At 40.5% G+C, this 15,889-nt stretch overlaps 1 protein-coding gene and 1 long non-coding RNA gene across 2 annotated transcripts; both read right to left on the bottom strand.

The window, feature by feature from the left end:
* Window positions 1-3,014: 3,014 nt before the first annotated feature.
* On the bottom strand, window positions 3,015-6,861 carry LOC143138952 (uncharacterized). The gene is made up of 3 exons (XR_012990308.1): window positions 5,953-6,861; window positions 4,599-5,826; window positions 3,015-4,439 (listed from the first exon to the last, which is right to left on the bottom strand). It is a non-coding gene; the product is annotated as an uncharacterized LOC143138952 (long non-coding RNA).
* Window positions 6,862-7,213: 352 nt separating this feature from the next.
* On the bottom strand, window positions 7,214-10,037 carry LOC143138948 (limbic system-associated membrane protein-like). The gene is made up of 5 exons (XM_076299445.1): window positions 9,507-10,037; window positions 8,623-9,024; window positions 8,367-8,509; window positions 7,671-8,245; window positions 7,214-7,572 (listed from the first exon to the last, which is right to left on the bottom strand). The coding sequence occupies exons 1-3, from the start codon at window positions 9,985-9,987 to the stop codon at window positions 8,493-8,495; spliced, it is 900 nt and encodes a 299-aa protein (XP_076155560.1). The 5' UTR covers window positions 9,988-10,037; the 3' UTR covers window positions 7,214-7,572; window positions 7,671-8,245; window positions 8,367-8,492.
* Between the last annotated feature and the right edge of the window lie 5,852 nt (window positions 10,038-15,889).

Genomic DNA, 15,889 nt, shown 5'->3' with positions numbered 1-15,889 from the left:
TCTAGATGGCTATAATCTGTAGTTTACGAATGCTAGCTGAATGTCTAGTGCTATTGAAAAAGAAAATATCTGCAAAAACTTCTGTCGATTGACCCATTTCTTACTTGTGGTGATAAGAAGAGGCACCAGTGCAAGGATGTGCTGCATTTTTCTGGTGAAAGAGCCAATAAGACTTGTCCTAATACTGTATGTGTCTCTCCTTTTGCCTCTGCTCTGCTCACCTGTTTCCTCTGCATTGCAGTCCACATACAGTATAGCCTGCTTGATCACATGACACCAGCATGCCACATGAGATCTGACACAGTCACCATGAGTGGAAATGATCCGTTATGAGCTGCTATCATTCACAGTGGCATGTCCTTAAAGAAGAGTAGGATAGCAAAAGAAGATTAGGATGCAATAACAGGGTACAATTAAGAGAAGCATTTGAAAGCAAAAGTTACTCGGATAACAGATGAAAAAAGGTAACAATACATGACATTACAGAAGAAAGTAACAAAACATATCAGTTGCATCTGTCCTGTGTTTATGCATACTGGATTATTATTGATGTCCACTGGAAGATATGACGACAATAAAAGCTGGAGACATCCCACATTTGTGACACTTGAAAATATCCGTAAAGACTTTTTATGGTCTCCTTCTCATGATCAGATTCAGTGAAGGCTGCTGGTGAAAATCACATGGTTTCCTCTGCCCTGATCAGAGTGAAGCCCAAAGTTAAATTAACATGCATACCTACAGTGAGTTCATCCTACAAGATATGCTACAAGATGCAACTTATATTAAAATCAATGATTTGGGTAAGGCTAACTAGTTTACAGACATACTAGTGCACATCGTGTCAGGATAATATGAGAGATATCATCTCTCTCAGCTGTGATGAGGTTGTTGTGCGGTTGGCATGCTGAACTGTGTCATTGTGCAATACTGGTAGCACAGAAGTATGTGGCAGAGTCTGCAGATACTAGATCATTAATCACCAGTGAGGAGTTCAACACGTCCGGACGAGTGAGTTTGTATTTTGAACTATTAAAAGGTTTCTCTATGAGTGCATTATTTTTATTAAGAGAATAACCAATCATGCTTAGTTCTCCATTTGTCTTCTGTCTGTACCAGAACAGGTTGTAATGAGTTGTATCGTCATGCTGACAGTCCAGGGTCACAGATTTGTTTATGGGTATTAATGAAATTGGGGGACGCTGTTGAATATTTACTCCAAAAGTGGAGCCTGTGTGACAACAGACAGAAACAACTTTCAATTATGACATCATACATCATACATCGTACAACTCCTGAATAAATATTACAAAAAGGATGATACTAACAAAGAAAGTCTAGTAATATTAACTCACAGCCCAGTACTGTTCAGAAAGAGCTCTACCTGCAATTGCCTCCTTACCTGCACTGATGAGAAGGCAGAGCAACAAAGAGATCTGCTGCATTCTGCCGGTGTAAAAGCCAATGAGAGCTAGCGTGCCACGTAGCTTTTCTTTTTGCCTTTGCCCCCGATGGCTTCTGTCCCTGCACTGTACTCAACAAATCGAGTGCTTGATCACATGATCATCACTACTAGCAGGCAGTACAGATCAGGTAATAGACAGGTAGCTTCATGTTGTCCTCTTGAAGTAATATTGTGGTTGACACCCTGGGTTCTATTTTGTTGTGTAGGCCAACTCATCTTTCTTTTTTTCGGAACAGTTTTAAAGTGTATTCGGAAGTCAAGAGTCTGTATGAGCATTGCTTTCCTTTCTTTGCAATATTCACTGAAAAAATGGTCCTATCCTCATCTATCTTGTTTTCATTTAGGTTTAAAAAGTTGATGGTGATTCACTGCATGATGTCACAGAGCTGGCATAATGCTCTGGTCCATGGTTATCATGTATATGCTGACACCATTCTGTCATAATGAATGATATAATGAACAAATAAGAGGGTCATTCAGTTAGCAAATATCAAGGTGCAGTATCAAAGTTATAGTCCCCCAAAGGCCTACCCCCTGTTTGCATGGTTGCATTGTTAATTTTGTTAATGGACACAAGGGAAGACTTGATACCTATGCTCCTTGGCGTCAATATTCAACACCATTTAGCACTGGGTAGACGGTCAACAGTTGGTCAAAAAATGATGAAAAGAATGATGATCCTTCGTGGTCAACAAAGTTGCATAGTGCAATATCAAGTGTTCCCATTACGTTTTGGCAAAGTCAGAGACTTCATTCTCTGTACTTTAAGTTAGTTTAGCATCAGCATTTGTTTGAAGTTGTTATTCTAAGCTAAAAACTGCATTGTGTTGCTTTAAATACAGGAAGTGTAACTAGTCGGTTAAGGGAGTCACAGACAGTCCTGCATGGGTTGAATATTAAAATGGCAATATTGCAGGTGTTACTTTGTTGAGACATCAGAGGGCAGACTAGATTAATGAATGGCAGATCATATCATCTCTGCTATGATGAGGTTGTTGTGCTGTTGAGATGCTGAACTGTGTCACTGTGCAATACTGGTAGCACAGAAGTATATTGCAGAGTCTGCAGATACTAGCTCCTTAATCACCAGTGAAGAGTTCAACACATCTGGACGAGTGAGTTTGTATTTAGAATCATGAAAAGGTTGCTCTATTTGTGCATTATCTTTCCCAACAGAATAACCAATCAAGTTCAGTTCTGCATTTGTCTTCTGTCTGTACCAGAAGAGATTTAAATGAGTTTTTTCATAATGATGACAGTCCAGGCTCACAGATTTGTTTATGGGTAATAATGAAATTGGGGGATATTGTTGAATATTTACTCCAAAGGTGGACCCTGTGTAACAACAGACAGAAACAACTTTCAATTATGACATCATACATCATACATCATACAACTCCTGAATAAATATTACAAAAAGGATGATACTAGCAAGGAAAGTCTAGTAATATTAACTCACAGTCCAGTACTGTTCAGAAAGAGCTCTACCTGCAAATGCCTCCTTACCTGCACTGATGAGAAGGCAGAGCAAAAAAGAGATCTGCTGCATTCTGCCGGTGTAAAAGCCAATGAGAGCTAGCGTGCCAAGTAGCTTTTCTTTTGCCTTTGCCCCCGATGGCTTCTGTCCCTGCACTGTACTCAACAAATCGAGTGCTTGATCACATGATCATCACGACTAGCAGGCAGTACAGATCAGGTAATAGACAGGTAGCTTCATGTTGTCCTCTTGAAGGAGGAAAGTGATATTGTGGTTGACACCCTGGGTTCTATTTTGCTGTGTAGGCCAACTCATCTTTCTTTTTTTCGGAACAGTTTTAAAGTGTATGTCTGTATGAGCATTGGTTTCCTTTCTTTGCAATATTCAGTGAAAAAATGGTCCTATCCTCATTCATGTTATTGAGGGAAAATATATTTGTATGTACTGTATGTGTGAAATGAGACACAAATGATGTATGATAACCTCTGGATTTGTCACTTTGTCACATTTTATGTGTGATGATATTTCAAATATTAAATCATATTGTATCACACTCTGTACTTTCCAAATAACTTCTATCTTGTTTTCATTTAGGTTTAAAAAGTTGATGGTGATTCACTGCATAATGCCACAGAGCTGGCATAATGCTCTGGTCCATGGTTATCATGTATATGCTGACACCATTCTGTCATAATGAATGATATAATGAACAAATAAGAGGGTCATTCAGTTAGCAAATATCAAGGTGCAGTATCAAAGTTATAGTCCCCCAAAGGCCTACCCCCTGTTTGCATGGTTGCATTGTTAATTGTGTTAATGGACACAATGGAAGAATTGATATCTATGCTCCTTGGCGTCAATATTCAACACCATTTAGCACTGGGTAGACGGTCAAAGGTTAGTCAAAAAATGATGAAATCTGTACTTTAAGTTAGTTTAGCATCAGCATTTGTTTGAAGTTGTTATTCTAAGCTAAAAACTGCATTGTGTTGCTTTAAATACATGAAGTGTAACTAGGCAGTTAAGACAGTCACAGACAGTCCTGCATGGGTTAAATATTAAAATGGCAATATTGCAGGTGTTACTTTGTTGAGACATCAGAGGGCAGACTAGATTAATGAATGGCACATCTTATCATCTCTGCTATGATGAGGTTGTTGTGCAGTTGACATGATGAACAGTGTCACTGTGCACTACTGGTAGCACAGAAGTATGTGGCAGAGTCTGCAGATACTAGATCATTAATCACCAGCAAGGAGTTCAACACGTCCGGACGAGTGAATGTGTATTTTGAACTTTTAAAAGGTTTCTCTATTTGTGTATCATCTTTATTAAGAGAATAACCAATCATGTTTAATTGTCCATAGTTCTGCTGTCTGTACCAGAACAGCCTGTAATGACTTGTATCATCATGCTGACAGTCCAGGGTCACAGATTTGTTTATGGGTAGTAATGAAATGTGGGGATTTTGGTGAATATTTACTCCAAAAGTGGACCCTGTGTGACAACAGACAGAAACAACTTTCAATTATGACATCATACATCGTACAACTCCTGAATAAATATTACAAAAAGGATGATACTAACAAAGAAAGTAGTAATATTAACTCACAGTCCAGTACTGTTCAGAAAGAGCTCCTACAAATGCCTCCTTACCTGCACTGATGAGAAGGCAGAGCAACAAAGAGATCTGCTGCATTCTGCCGGTGTAAAAGCCAATGAGAGCTAGCGTGCCTCGTAGCTTTTCTTTTTGCCTTTGCCCCCGATGGCTTCTGTCCCTGCACTGTACTCAACAAATCGAGTGCTTGATCACATGATCATCACTACTAGCTGGCAGTACAGATCAGGTAATAGATAGGTAGCTTAATGTCGTCCTCTTGAAGGAGGAAAGTGATATTGTGGTTGACACCCTGGGTTCTATTTTGCTGTGTAGGCCAACTCATCTTTCTTTTTTTCGGAACAGTTTTAAAGTGTATTTGCAAGTCAAGAGTCTGTATGAGCATTGCTTTCCTTTCTTTGCAATATTCACTGAAAAAATGGTCCTATCCTCATTCATGTTATTGTGGAGGGAAATATAATGAATGATATAATGAACAAATAAGAGGGTCATTCAGTTAGCAAATATAAAGGAACGGTATCAAAGTTATAGCCCCCCAAAAGCCTACCCCCTGTTTGCATGGTTGCATTGTTAATTGTGTTGATGGACCACAATGGAAGAATTGATATCTATGCTCCTTGTCATCAATTATCAACACCATTTAGCACTGGGTTGCGTTTTGGCAGTCAGAGTCTTCATTCTCTGTACTTTAAGTCAGTTTAGCATCAGCATTTGTTTGAAGTTGTTATTCTAAGCTAAAAAACTGCATTGTGTTGCCTTAAATACAGGAAGTGTAACTAGTCGGTTAAGGGAGTCACAGACAGTCCTGCATGGGTTGAATATTAAAATGGCAATATTGCAGGTGTTACTTTGTTGAGACATCAGAGGGCAGACTAGATTAATGAATGGCAGATCATATCATCTCTGCTATGATGAGGTTGTTGTGCTGTTGAGATGCTGAACTGTGTCACTGTGCACTACTGGTAGCACAGAAGTATATTGCAGAGTCTCCCATCTCCATAGCCGTGATATTCAGGGAGGACTTTAACACCTCACTGCGGGTAAGTGTGTATTTGTCCTTGTCCTTAAATGGTTCTTCTATAGTGCCACTATCTTTACCAAATGAAAAAGCAATGAGTTCCAGCTCCCCGTTGCTCTGCTGTCTGTACCACATCATACGTAAATAGTTGTTGTCGTCAATATTACAGTTCAGAGCCAATGATTTGGTTTTTAATGTTATGACTGAGTTCTGTGGCTCTTGCCAAACATTTACACCAACTGTGGAACCTGTGTGGGAATAGAATATTTAACAATTTGTATTTTCATATAGTCTTAAAATAATCTTTATATAATGGATTACTACTTTGCAAGATTATGTTTTCAAGCTAAATTAAATACTGAGTTGTTTCTTACTGAAAAGAAGAGACACCAACACGAAGATCTTCCACATTGTAATGATGAGACCCACTGACACTTGAACACAGGACACAACCTTGCCTTTGCTCTCTTTCCCTATCAGCCTGCATTATCCTGTACATAAGCCTACAGTATGTAGTCACTCACTGATCTCCACTTGAGTGTCATTTGTGAACTGATGTCATTGGACATCATGAGTCATGAGTGAACTGATGTCATTGGACATCATTGGATATATTACCTTGCCTACTCGCTGATATGTCCATATTTATTTTATGCTGGTCTCTAGACTTTATTCTTGCACTGTTGCACTGTTGGACTTAATCATTTGCACCATCACCATGACACTCACTCACACAGAGCACCTTACCTTATATGCACAGAGAATCACAGGCTCAGTCCCTGCCTCAGTCATTGCAAGCGCCTCTTGATTAATCACCCACAATGTGGATACTGTTTTTAGAATTGATTTAGATTAAGTGTATTTAGTATAATTTGTATTTCATATTAGCATATTCTTTATCTTCTACTGTCCTTTTTGCGTAGTTGTGTTTTTTATATTATATACTTTTTTCTGCTGTTAGTCAATGTGTGTGTGATGTCTGTATGCTACTGAGACCTTGAATTTCCCCTGGGGATCAATAAAGTATCTATCTATCTATCTATCTATCTATCTATCTACTTGTTGCCATGCGTGAGATGGCCTCATGTCTGTGTTCTACCTCTTGGTTTTACAAGTCAGATACCTTGTAGAAAACATTCCTCTGAGGGGACTACCAGTGACCTCTGTTTCCCTGAAGGTTTCTGGTTCTGTTGAGAGTGCTGATACCAGTGCTCACACTGGCATGGTGGTGTGTTTGATTTGATTTGGGTTGATGCTTAAACTTATATAACCACTATAGCACTTTGAGGTCATTGAGTTGATATGAAGTGCGTTAATAAAATGTATTATTATTATTATTATTATTATTATTATTAACCAGCATTCTATGACATGATTATTCTTTTGCACAAAATCATATGACACTTTTATAAAATAGTATATCATATTCTTTTGGTTCTCCCCACACACACACACACACACACACACACAGCACTAGTGACTGTGTACAAAACCTGTTCTGACTGAGCAGAGGTTAGAAGCATAATGTCTTACTACAACTCCTTGCTGGCCCACTCCCAATCCCAGACCCACCCCCACCCCCAGCCCCACTCCACCATCAGCCCTCCGCCTGGCTCTGCACTTCAGCTGGAGGTTGTTGTTCAGCTGGGGTGCTCACGTGAGTCAGTGTGTTGAACTGGGGGCACAGTAGTACACAGCTGCGTCTGCAGCCTCCAGGTTCTTAATCACCAAAGTAGAGGTCTTCACAAATTCACGGGTTACTTCATATTTAGCTTTGTCAAACGGAGGCTCAATTTCCGCTATGGTTGCTCCAGGAGAGAATGCCAGCATGTGTAATATCGGGCTGCTTCCCTCCTGTTTATACCATGCTAATCTGTAGTATTCTGAATCATTGTGGTCACATCGAAGTGTTGCATTTGGGGATCCTTTCTGTGACAGTAAAGCCAGAGGTTCCTGAATGATACTTATTTTTTGAGATGTACCTTGAGATGTACCTTCAAATGAAAATGAAAATCCAAGGTTGATTTTAAAACATGGTATTTGTGTGACACTCTTTATCATTTTTATTCAATCTATTACAAAAAGGACTTACTTGTCAACAGTAGAAGAGTTATGACTGCATTGTGTAAATGTATGCTGTCATACATAGAAATACCAAAACATGTGTTATGCATCTCTTGCAGTTGTCTTCGATGTCTGATATTGGTGTGTTGATCTGCTGCTCAGCTCTCTCTTTCCCTCTCTCATACACTAACATACATACAATACATACACACTCATCTCTAAAAACGCCACTCCCACTCCCTACGTCTAGTTTTTGTGCAGCGTTTGAGGGCTCTGCAGTAAGGTGCCCTGTAGCGCAGTAGTACTGTGCAGAGTCGCTTTGCTCTAGCTGGGACACCTTTAGGATCATCAGGTCCTGCTTGGGTGTGTAGATGACCATAAATCGAGAGCGCAGTTCACTGCCTTGGAAGTTACCTGCTTCATCCACAATATAGTCCAAGGTCCGTCCCCAGACGTGCTGTCTGTACCATGACAAGGTATAGCTCACCATGTCTTTAATGGAGCAGCTGATGGACATGCTCTGTCCAGGCTTGACCAACAAATCCTTCATAACCTGGGTGGGGCTATAGGAGTCAGGCTTACTGGACCCTGACACCTCCGACCCTGTGGAAACATACATTTCAGCTTTAAAATTGGTTGTTAATTAGCATATTTTCAAATGGGCGTAGGTGACTATCAGTTGTCTGAATGCTGGAGAAAGGGAAGCGTCCATCTTCGTACTTACAAAGATTTATGAGGAGAAACTGAAGAAGAATGCAGTGACATGCCTTCCTTGCCATCCTGTTTGCAATCGACTGATTTCACTGAACAATATTGCTTTGCCTTCTGGAGACCTGGTTGTCACTTAAACTTAGGAAACAGCACCCCCTAAAGAACACACAGTGCAGTGCAATTTGATAGTTTGGTGATTAATAAAAGAATAACCTTGACGCTGTGACATCTGATTAAGCAAATGCAATTAATTGGAAACTGTAGATTACTCTCTTGTTTTCCGTGTTTGAGCAACGGAAATGGAAGCTGGGCTTGATGAGTTACGTGTGATCTCTCTTCACACAGCAGCAGGCAGAAGCTTCTTGTATGGAAGCACACGCAGCCTGCTGCACTGTGACTTGCAGCACAGTAGTAGGTGCCGCTGTCCTCTCGGGTTACATTGGAGATCTGCAGGCTGAACGATTCCTTGACTAAGCTAACTTCAAAATGCTCAGTAGGAGACTCATGTTCTTTCATAAGGAATTCTACTGCTGCGCCATAGCCACGTTGCCTGTACCACAGCATGGTATAGCTGCCCATGCCAGACATGCTGCAGTTCAGTCGCAGATTGCTGTGTCCAGGATGGACAGTCATATCGCTGGGTGACTGGTCTATTGTGAGTCCACAGACAACTACAGAGGAGTTTAGAAGAGGAAAATGTTATAGTGTGGATTAGGATTACAAAGCACTTATTTGCCTACAATCCTGCATCAGAATGTCTTCAAAATATTCTATATTTGCATATGCAGAAAAATCTAAAAATCAACAGCTCCTATGAATATAGCAATGAAGCTGAGTATATGCATAGATCACTATTGCCTGTCCTCTATCCATTACCCTCAGTGCAACTCAGCAGCACCAGTCCACCCCAGAGAAGCAGCCGGAGCATGATCTTCTGAAACGGTTCCCCGTAGACAAACCCCTGCAGATGAGAGCTCACTGTGTCTGAGGAAGGGTGGAGATGACCAGTGTGTGTGTGTGTGTGTGTGTGTGTGTGTGTGTATCTCTCTCTCTCTCTCTCTGTCCCTGTGTGTGTGTGTGTGTGTGTGTGTGTGATGTGGTTGAGTCTGTGGGGGGTTTTTGGTGCCGGTTGTTGTGTGGCTGCGTCACACACCTGCTTCAGTGTGCCCGTATCTAGCAGAGCAGAAGTACGTCGTCGCGTCCTCTACTTTAACACTTTGGATGTTCAGCTTTAGCTCTGATGCTGTCGGGCGCTCAAATTCAAAGCCCTTCTTAAAGTCAGGCTCTTGGTCCACGTATCCAGCTTGGTATGAATAGGCCATGAGATTGAAGCCATGTCCAGGAAGAAATTTAAAGAAGAACATGTTATCATAATTTTTGTCATCGATTTGGCAATTAAGCTTGAATGAGGATCCGATCTGACGTATGGCATCACTTGGAGTCAGGTTGAAGCTCAGAGCATGTACCCTGGCTGAAGGGAACACTAAGAGAAAAAGCCAAAACATCACACTGTTTTTGGCAAGAGAATTATTGGTGCTGATGAAAATCGTGAATAGTAGGCTATGAGGACAGAGCTGAACTACATCCTCTAGCAGAGGAAGCTTCACAAAAGTTCTGATGACTCTGTTGAACATGCCCCTGCAGAGGAAGCTTCATAAGAGTGCTGATGACTCTGTTGAACATGCCCCAGAGGAAGCTTCATAAGAGTGCTGATGACTCTGTTGAGCATGCCCCTGCAGAGGAAGCTTCAGAAGAGTGCTGATGACTCTATTGAACATGCCTGCATGTCTTGATAGGTCTTTTTAAAGGTCATAGCTCCACTGATTCACAGGTATATGCTAGACATGACTTAAAACATTATTCACAGCAGAACACTTTAAACATATAGAGAAATGTACCTCCACTATTTCTAATTAAAAACAAACTTTAAACACTGTTCTCATAGCTGGAATAGGGAATGTTTTATGTTGTGAATATTTCTTATGGCACTTGCACTTGAAATTGTAGCCCCACTACACTGTTGATCATGCTGCACATAAGCAGGGCCGTTTCAAGGAATTTGGGGGCCCCAAGCAAAATGGACATGGAGGCCCATCCCCCCCCCCCACCGCACGCAAAGCCTACAGGAACCACCGCATAGCCATACAGTTTAAGTTCACCCACAGTTTATATAAATACAACATTTTGACAGTGCAATACTGCAGTTGCATATATATACTATACTATATATATAGGCTTTGCGTGCGGTGGGGGGGGGGGGGGGAGGATGGGCCTCCATGTCCATTTTGCTTGGGGCCCCCAAATTCCTTGAAACGGCCCTGCACATAAGCTATCTATAGAGCCTATCCATTTCAGCTGAGTTTGTTTTTGTGGCTCTCTGTGATTATTCAGACAGGGAACAAGACAGGTGAAAGTCCACACCACGGCGGTAATAAACTGAATGTATGGTAAAACTGTTCTTCCCAGGGAGCAGGTACCATAAAAATGACCATTTCTGTGTTGCGTGAAAAGTATTTAAAGAAAATGTAATTATACATGTCTGGTATGTGGTACCCTCTACTGAACTTAAGTACAGATTTGTGGGTGTATCTGTCTTTTACAAAACTAAAATGTGATGTGATTATCTGACATATGTGCCTTGTCTTTAGCGTCACTACCAATCACACCCCAGATTTATTGTGCTATGAAAAGCTGCTTTAGGCAGATATCTAACACATGGATATGTAAGACCACCTAAGATTCTATCTGAAAAGTGCCTCAGAGGTTAAGTAATCCAATTAAAGATCTTGGAATGAGGCTTTTCAGTGAATTCCAGTGTTGAGAAGCTATTTTCCTTTGAATGAATTCTTATCATTATTTGATCCATATTAGGCTAATTATTCCTAATTGCTTATAGATTATATTTGTAACATCCTTATCAAAGGACTGAGAAACACACAATATATCTGACATGCATAAGTTAGCTACTCTGCAATCTTATCAATGCCAGCAGAACTGTTGGTCGGGTGTGCAAGAGAAGTATGTCTGTCTGACCATGTTTATCAGTACAAGCAGTCACTCTCAGATTTGTTATTGGCTTCCTGTGTTTTATACTGTAAATGACAGTTGTCAAACAGCTTGAGCTTCATAGAAAGGGATGAAACCAGAAAATACCACAACCAATTCATGTTCATTTTTTTATAACTGTATTTGTATTCTTGAAATAAAGCAAAGTGAGTAGGCCTACAGTACAATGTCATTCTCAGCATAGCTTTGCACTCTAACATCATGAAGAATGGACTGATCTAAACAACACAAATGAAATGACAGCAAACCTTTTGAGTACAGAGCATGTAGTAGCTTCTTACGAGTGCCAGGGTTTGAGTAATGGAGGAACCTGCAGATTAAGCGCTGTGGGTTCTTTGGCTGCACAGAAGTACACAGCAGAGTCTTGCAGATTTGGATTTAAGATCGTCAGTGATGCACTGACATCGGTGATTCTTTCCATCAGAAACTTTTTCTTAGACTTGAACATGTCCTCATAGGTGGGGTCAAGCTTGGCATAAATATATCCAATTAATACCATAGCGTTATTATTGACTGTGTTTTGAATATACCATAACATTACATCAAGATTTTTGTCATCATGGCTACAATTGATATTCACTGTTTTATTAAGTTGTGCAGTAAATGATGGAGGCTGATCAAACGTTACGCCAATGCTGTACCCTAATGGGAGAGAACACAAAGATTCAACACACAAAGCTTTAAGAAACAATTGGTCTGATTACAGCATAAATGACATTATACATAAAACAACATGGACATAAAAGTAGCCTACTTAAATTAGTAAGTATTAAAACTTAAATAAGTATAAGTGTGCATGGTAAAATTACCATTTTAAGTCAGCAACAACTTACCTAACACTTGGCTTAACAGTAGAAGTTGATACATCACCCAACACATGATCCTGCTTTGACACAATTATACAAATAACTCTGACGCAGAGCACATCACCGTCTGTACAATGGGATGTCAAAGCATAGTGATCGTGACTGCATTTGTTATGATCTTTGCAATGTCTCCCCCTATTGGCTTACAACTCCAGCATGGATTAGAAGGTTTAGTTCACACATGGTTGAAAGATCTGATGATGAAGGTCTGATGGAGAAAGGAGTTTACATAAGAGTTTGTAGACTTGCATTTGTGTTCATATTTCTTGTTCTGATGTCACTTCAAATACATAACAGTTAAATGCATTTGCAATATGATATGAGGACATTCATGAAATAAGTTACAGTATGTATCTTCTGCTGTCTTACTGTATATTGCAAAAGCAATAGGGAAGGACCGAACATTTCATCCAAAACCACCCATAGACATTATTTGTAATTCTAATGGCGTTTTAAAATAATGTCCACTCAGGGTGGTCATAACTGCTTTTGATGACTTTTGATGTTTATTGAAGAGTGATATTTACTCTTATATTCATAGATTATGTTGGAAAAGGCAGCTGCTTTGATGAGGGTTTTGGGTGAGGGAGCTGTACCCATCTGCAGCACTGTGATACTAGCAGCACAAAAGTACACAGCAGAGTCGGATGAGTTCAGATTTGAGAGAACCAGCCATCCATCAGTAACCCCATTCCTCTTCAACTCAAACCCACCACCCAAAAACTCTTGCTCAATGGTGGGGACACCAGTGCTGTAGCCAAATCCAATGAGAGCCATGGCTGTGCTGTCACTGGTTTGGCGGTACCAGTACATGAGTAAAAGGCTGCTGTCATTATGGCTGCAGGAGATTTCTTGTTTGACCTCAAATTTAGCTAAGATGTTTGGTGATTGCTGAAATTTCACACAATTAGTGGTCCCTGTAAACAAAAAAAAGAAAAACGTTAGAAACAGTAAAAACAATTAAATGATGTTAGTAGTTTCTACCAGTAGTAAAATATAAGTATACACAACATAATCTGAAAACTGTAAAAGATATTGTAAATGGAGTTAATTATTTGTAGGAGTGGATCAGTACTTAACATGACATTAAGATGAGAATGACCAGCTGAGCAGTGATGCGAGACATTGTTCAGGTGAGCAGCTCCTGATGGACCTCCGACTCTTCCTGCTCTGGGTACTAAACTCTGATGCACTCAGACGTCTCCAGTGAGCGTCATCATCCAGGGAGGTCACAGACTCTTTGGTTACATCTCCCTCTGTTGGACATTACTGCCAACGAGACATGATGTTTTTCAGACATGTGATATTGATTTGCCCTCTCATATTACCTTTTAGTTAACAGCCTTTTAGTTACCAAGTATGTAAGTATTACAAAATATGTAACAAAATATGTAAGACCACCTAAGATTCTATCTGAAATATGCCTGAGGCATGGGCGTAGGTTTAGGGTGGGACGCTAGGGACTAGTTCCAAGCAATATTTTGAGATGACAAAATTGTCCCTACCAATATATTAGAAACTCCTTTGTGCTATTTGGACTATTCGGACGGCGGGGACGACAGTGAAAGAAATACTGTAATTTGATTGGCTGAAACTGAAGGTTTTTTTTCTGACAAGCACAACAAAGCTAGGCCTACTTCATTTTGTGGTGACACTGGCAGAAAAGCGAGCGAGAGTGTCGGTATAGGCTAAGTTATCAGGGATGTCTACCAATACATTACCCAAAAAAGGCCAGTGTAAAACATTTTAATATTCCCTTTGCACATTTTGCCCCTTTTTGTGCGTTGTAGATCAGCTATGCCATCAAAGAAGAAAAGGAACATTCAAAGCTTTTCCATTATGCAGAGTCTAAGTAGGCAAAGTAAAGCCATACAAACCGGCAACTAGGCTACATAACTACTGGTGACCAGGATTTCAAACTTGTACTGTGGCAGACATCCCAACCTGCAAAAAGTCATTTCAGGGAGGTATCACGACCCCCCCCCCCCCCCCCCCCCCCCAAAAAAAAAAAAAAAAACTTTAGCCTAGTCAGTCGGCCTACACCAAATAAGGAAGGCAGATTTTGGTAGTTTGGTGTTTTCATGTAGCCTTGGCAACTAGCCATCTAGGCTATAGGCCTGAATAATATGCACATTAATTGGCACTTAAACTCACCTCAACATGTCTTTTGCAATCATTTCACCTGGCATGGGCAATGCTAAAGTCACTGTTACAAGGCAGCGTGCAAGACTAGGCCTATCATTATTTTTTACTCTTATGAGACAAGGGTAGCCTACATTTTCGTTTTTTTTGAGGCACTGACTCTGCTATGACGCTCTTATTCATACACTGAACTGATTAATTAAGTTCGGGAGAAAAGAGATCAATTAAAGCCCGCCATTTAGCGAAACAGGCCAATCAGGATGCTCTCTCTCTCTTGGATGCGCTCAGGCACACACGCACCACCTCTCTCTCTCTCTCTCTCTCTCTCTCTCTCTCCCGTCGTGTGCGCGCTACACTCAGATGCACACGCGGTCTCGAATGCTCGCTCTTGATCGCTCACTCTAGATTCCGGGAGATTTTATCTAATTTGCGGGCGTCAGGGAGCCGCTATCAATATACGGGAGACTCCCGGAACTTCCGGGAGACTTGGGATGTCTGCTGTGGAAAATAGCATTAACTGTTAGGATATTAACCAGGATATTGTCACAGCTAAGCTAGCTTCTGTAATCTTTCAACCAAGATTAAGTCATGTTGAATAGGGGTGTGCCACATAGACAGTCGCACATAGCACAGAATAGAAGTCACCATGTCACTGACTGTTAATAGGGATACCAATCTTGCAGTCACAATAAACAATAGATCCGAAACATTTTCCTTCCTATATTCTGTTTTAGGATAATGTAGGGTATTTCTGAATGTAGCCTGCACAATGCAAATAAATAAAAGATAGCCTAAACTATGGTGCATCACTCAGAAATGAACATTGAGAGACACTTATCTTCTCTATGATCTTATCCCAGAAAGATTTTCTTTGACTTGTTTGTTTTTTGAACATTTATTTTATCTGATGACATAGCAAACATGATGAATTGAATCCACATATCCTTGCACTATGCAAAACTATTTTCCCCTAGCCTAAAGCTAATAGACCTCTGAAGTTTGCCTACAAAAAAGATCCAAAACGGCCATCTTTGCCCATATAAGGAGATCCGGTTGTTAATTGAAGCTAACTACCTATGGCAAATTGCATTGCAAGTTAGCTCTGGAGTAGCAAACATCTAAGTGTGCCGCCTTCACTTACCGGAGATCACAGTATCCACTCGAAGGCAGAGGACAAAAGTGTGTTCAGGAAAACGTCTGCATTTCAGACTTTTTCATCCCCACGAGACTTTAACAGGTGCGATTATTCAAAATCCCCATGTTATTTTCCCATAGGAAAAATCGCCAGATACCGGATGTCAAAGATGGCAGCTTTTTTGTAGGCGAACTTCAGAGGTCTATTGCATTCACGTTCTTCTTAAAGTGACAGGCACTCAATTAGACTTACACACCACAAATGTGATGATATTAAAGACAAGTGTAGCCTAATCCTAGCCTGGTCCTTACCGCCTGTGACTACGTT

The sequence above is a fragment of the Alosa pseudoharengus genome, unplaced genomic scaffold (assembly GCF_046254945.1).
Source record: "Alosa pseudoharengus isolate Yale_2024_CS ecotype anadromous, Long Island Sound unplaced genomic scaffold, YU_APseudo_1.1 YU_APseudo_1.1_scf_22, whole genome shotgun sequence".
Taxonomy (NCBI): Eukaryota; Metazoa; Chordata; class Actinopteri; order Clupeiformes; family Clupeidae; genus Alosa; species Alosa pseudoharengus.
Note: the sequence above shows the minus strand (reverse complement) of the source record. Positions and strands in the feature narration are given on the sequence as shown.

Coding starts and splice junctions, on each gene's coding strand:
- LOC143138948 (XM_076299445.1), bottom strand. CDS start 9,987: ATGTTCAACAGAGTCATCAGAACTTTTGTGAAGCTTCCTCTGCTAGAG. Junction 9,025..9,506: donor ATACGGGCACACTGAAGCAG/GTGTGTGACGCA, acceptor ACTCCTCTGTAG/TTGTCTGTGGACTCACAATA.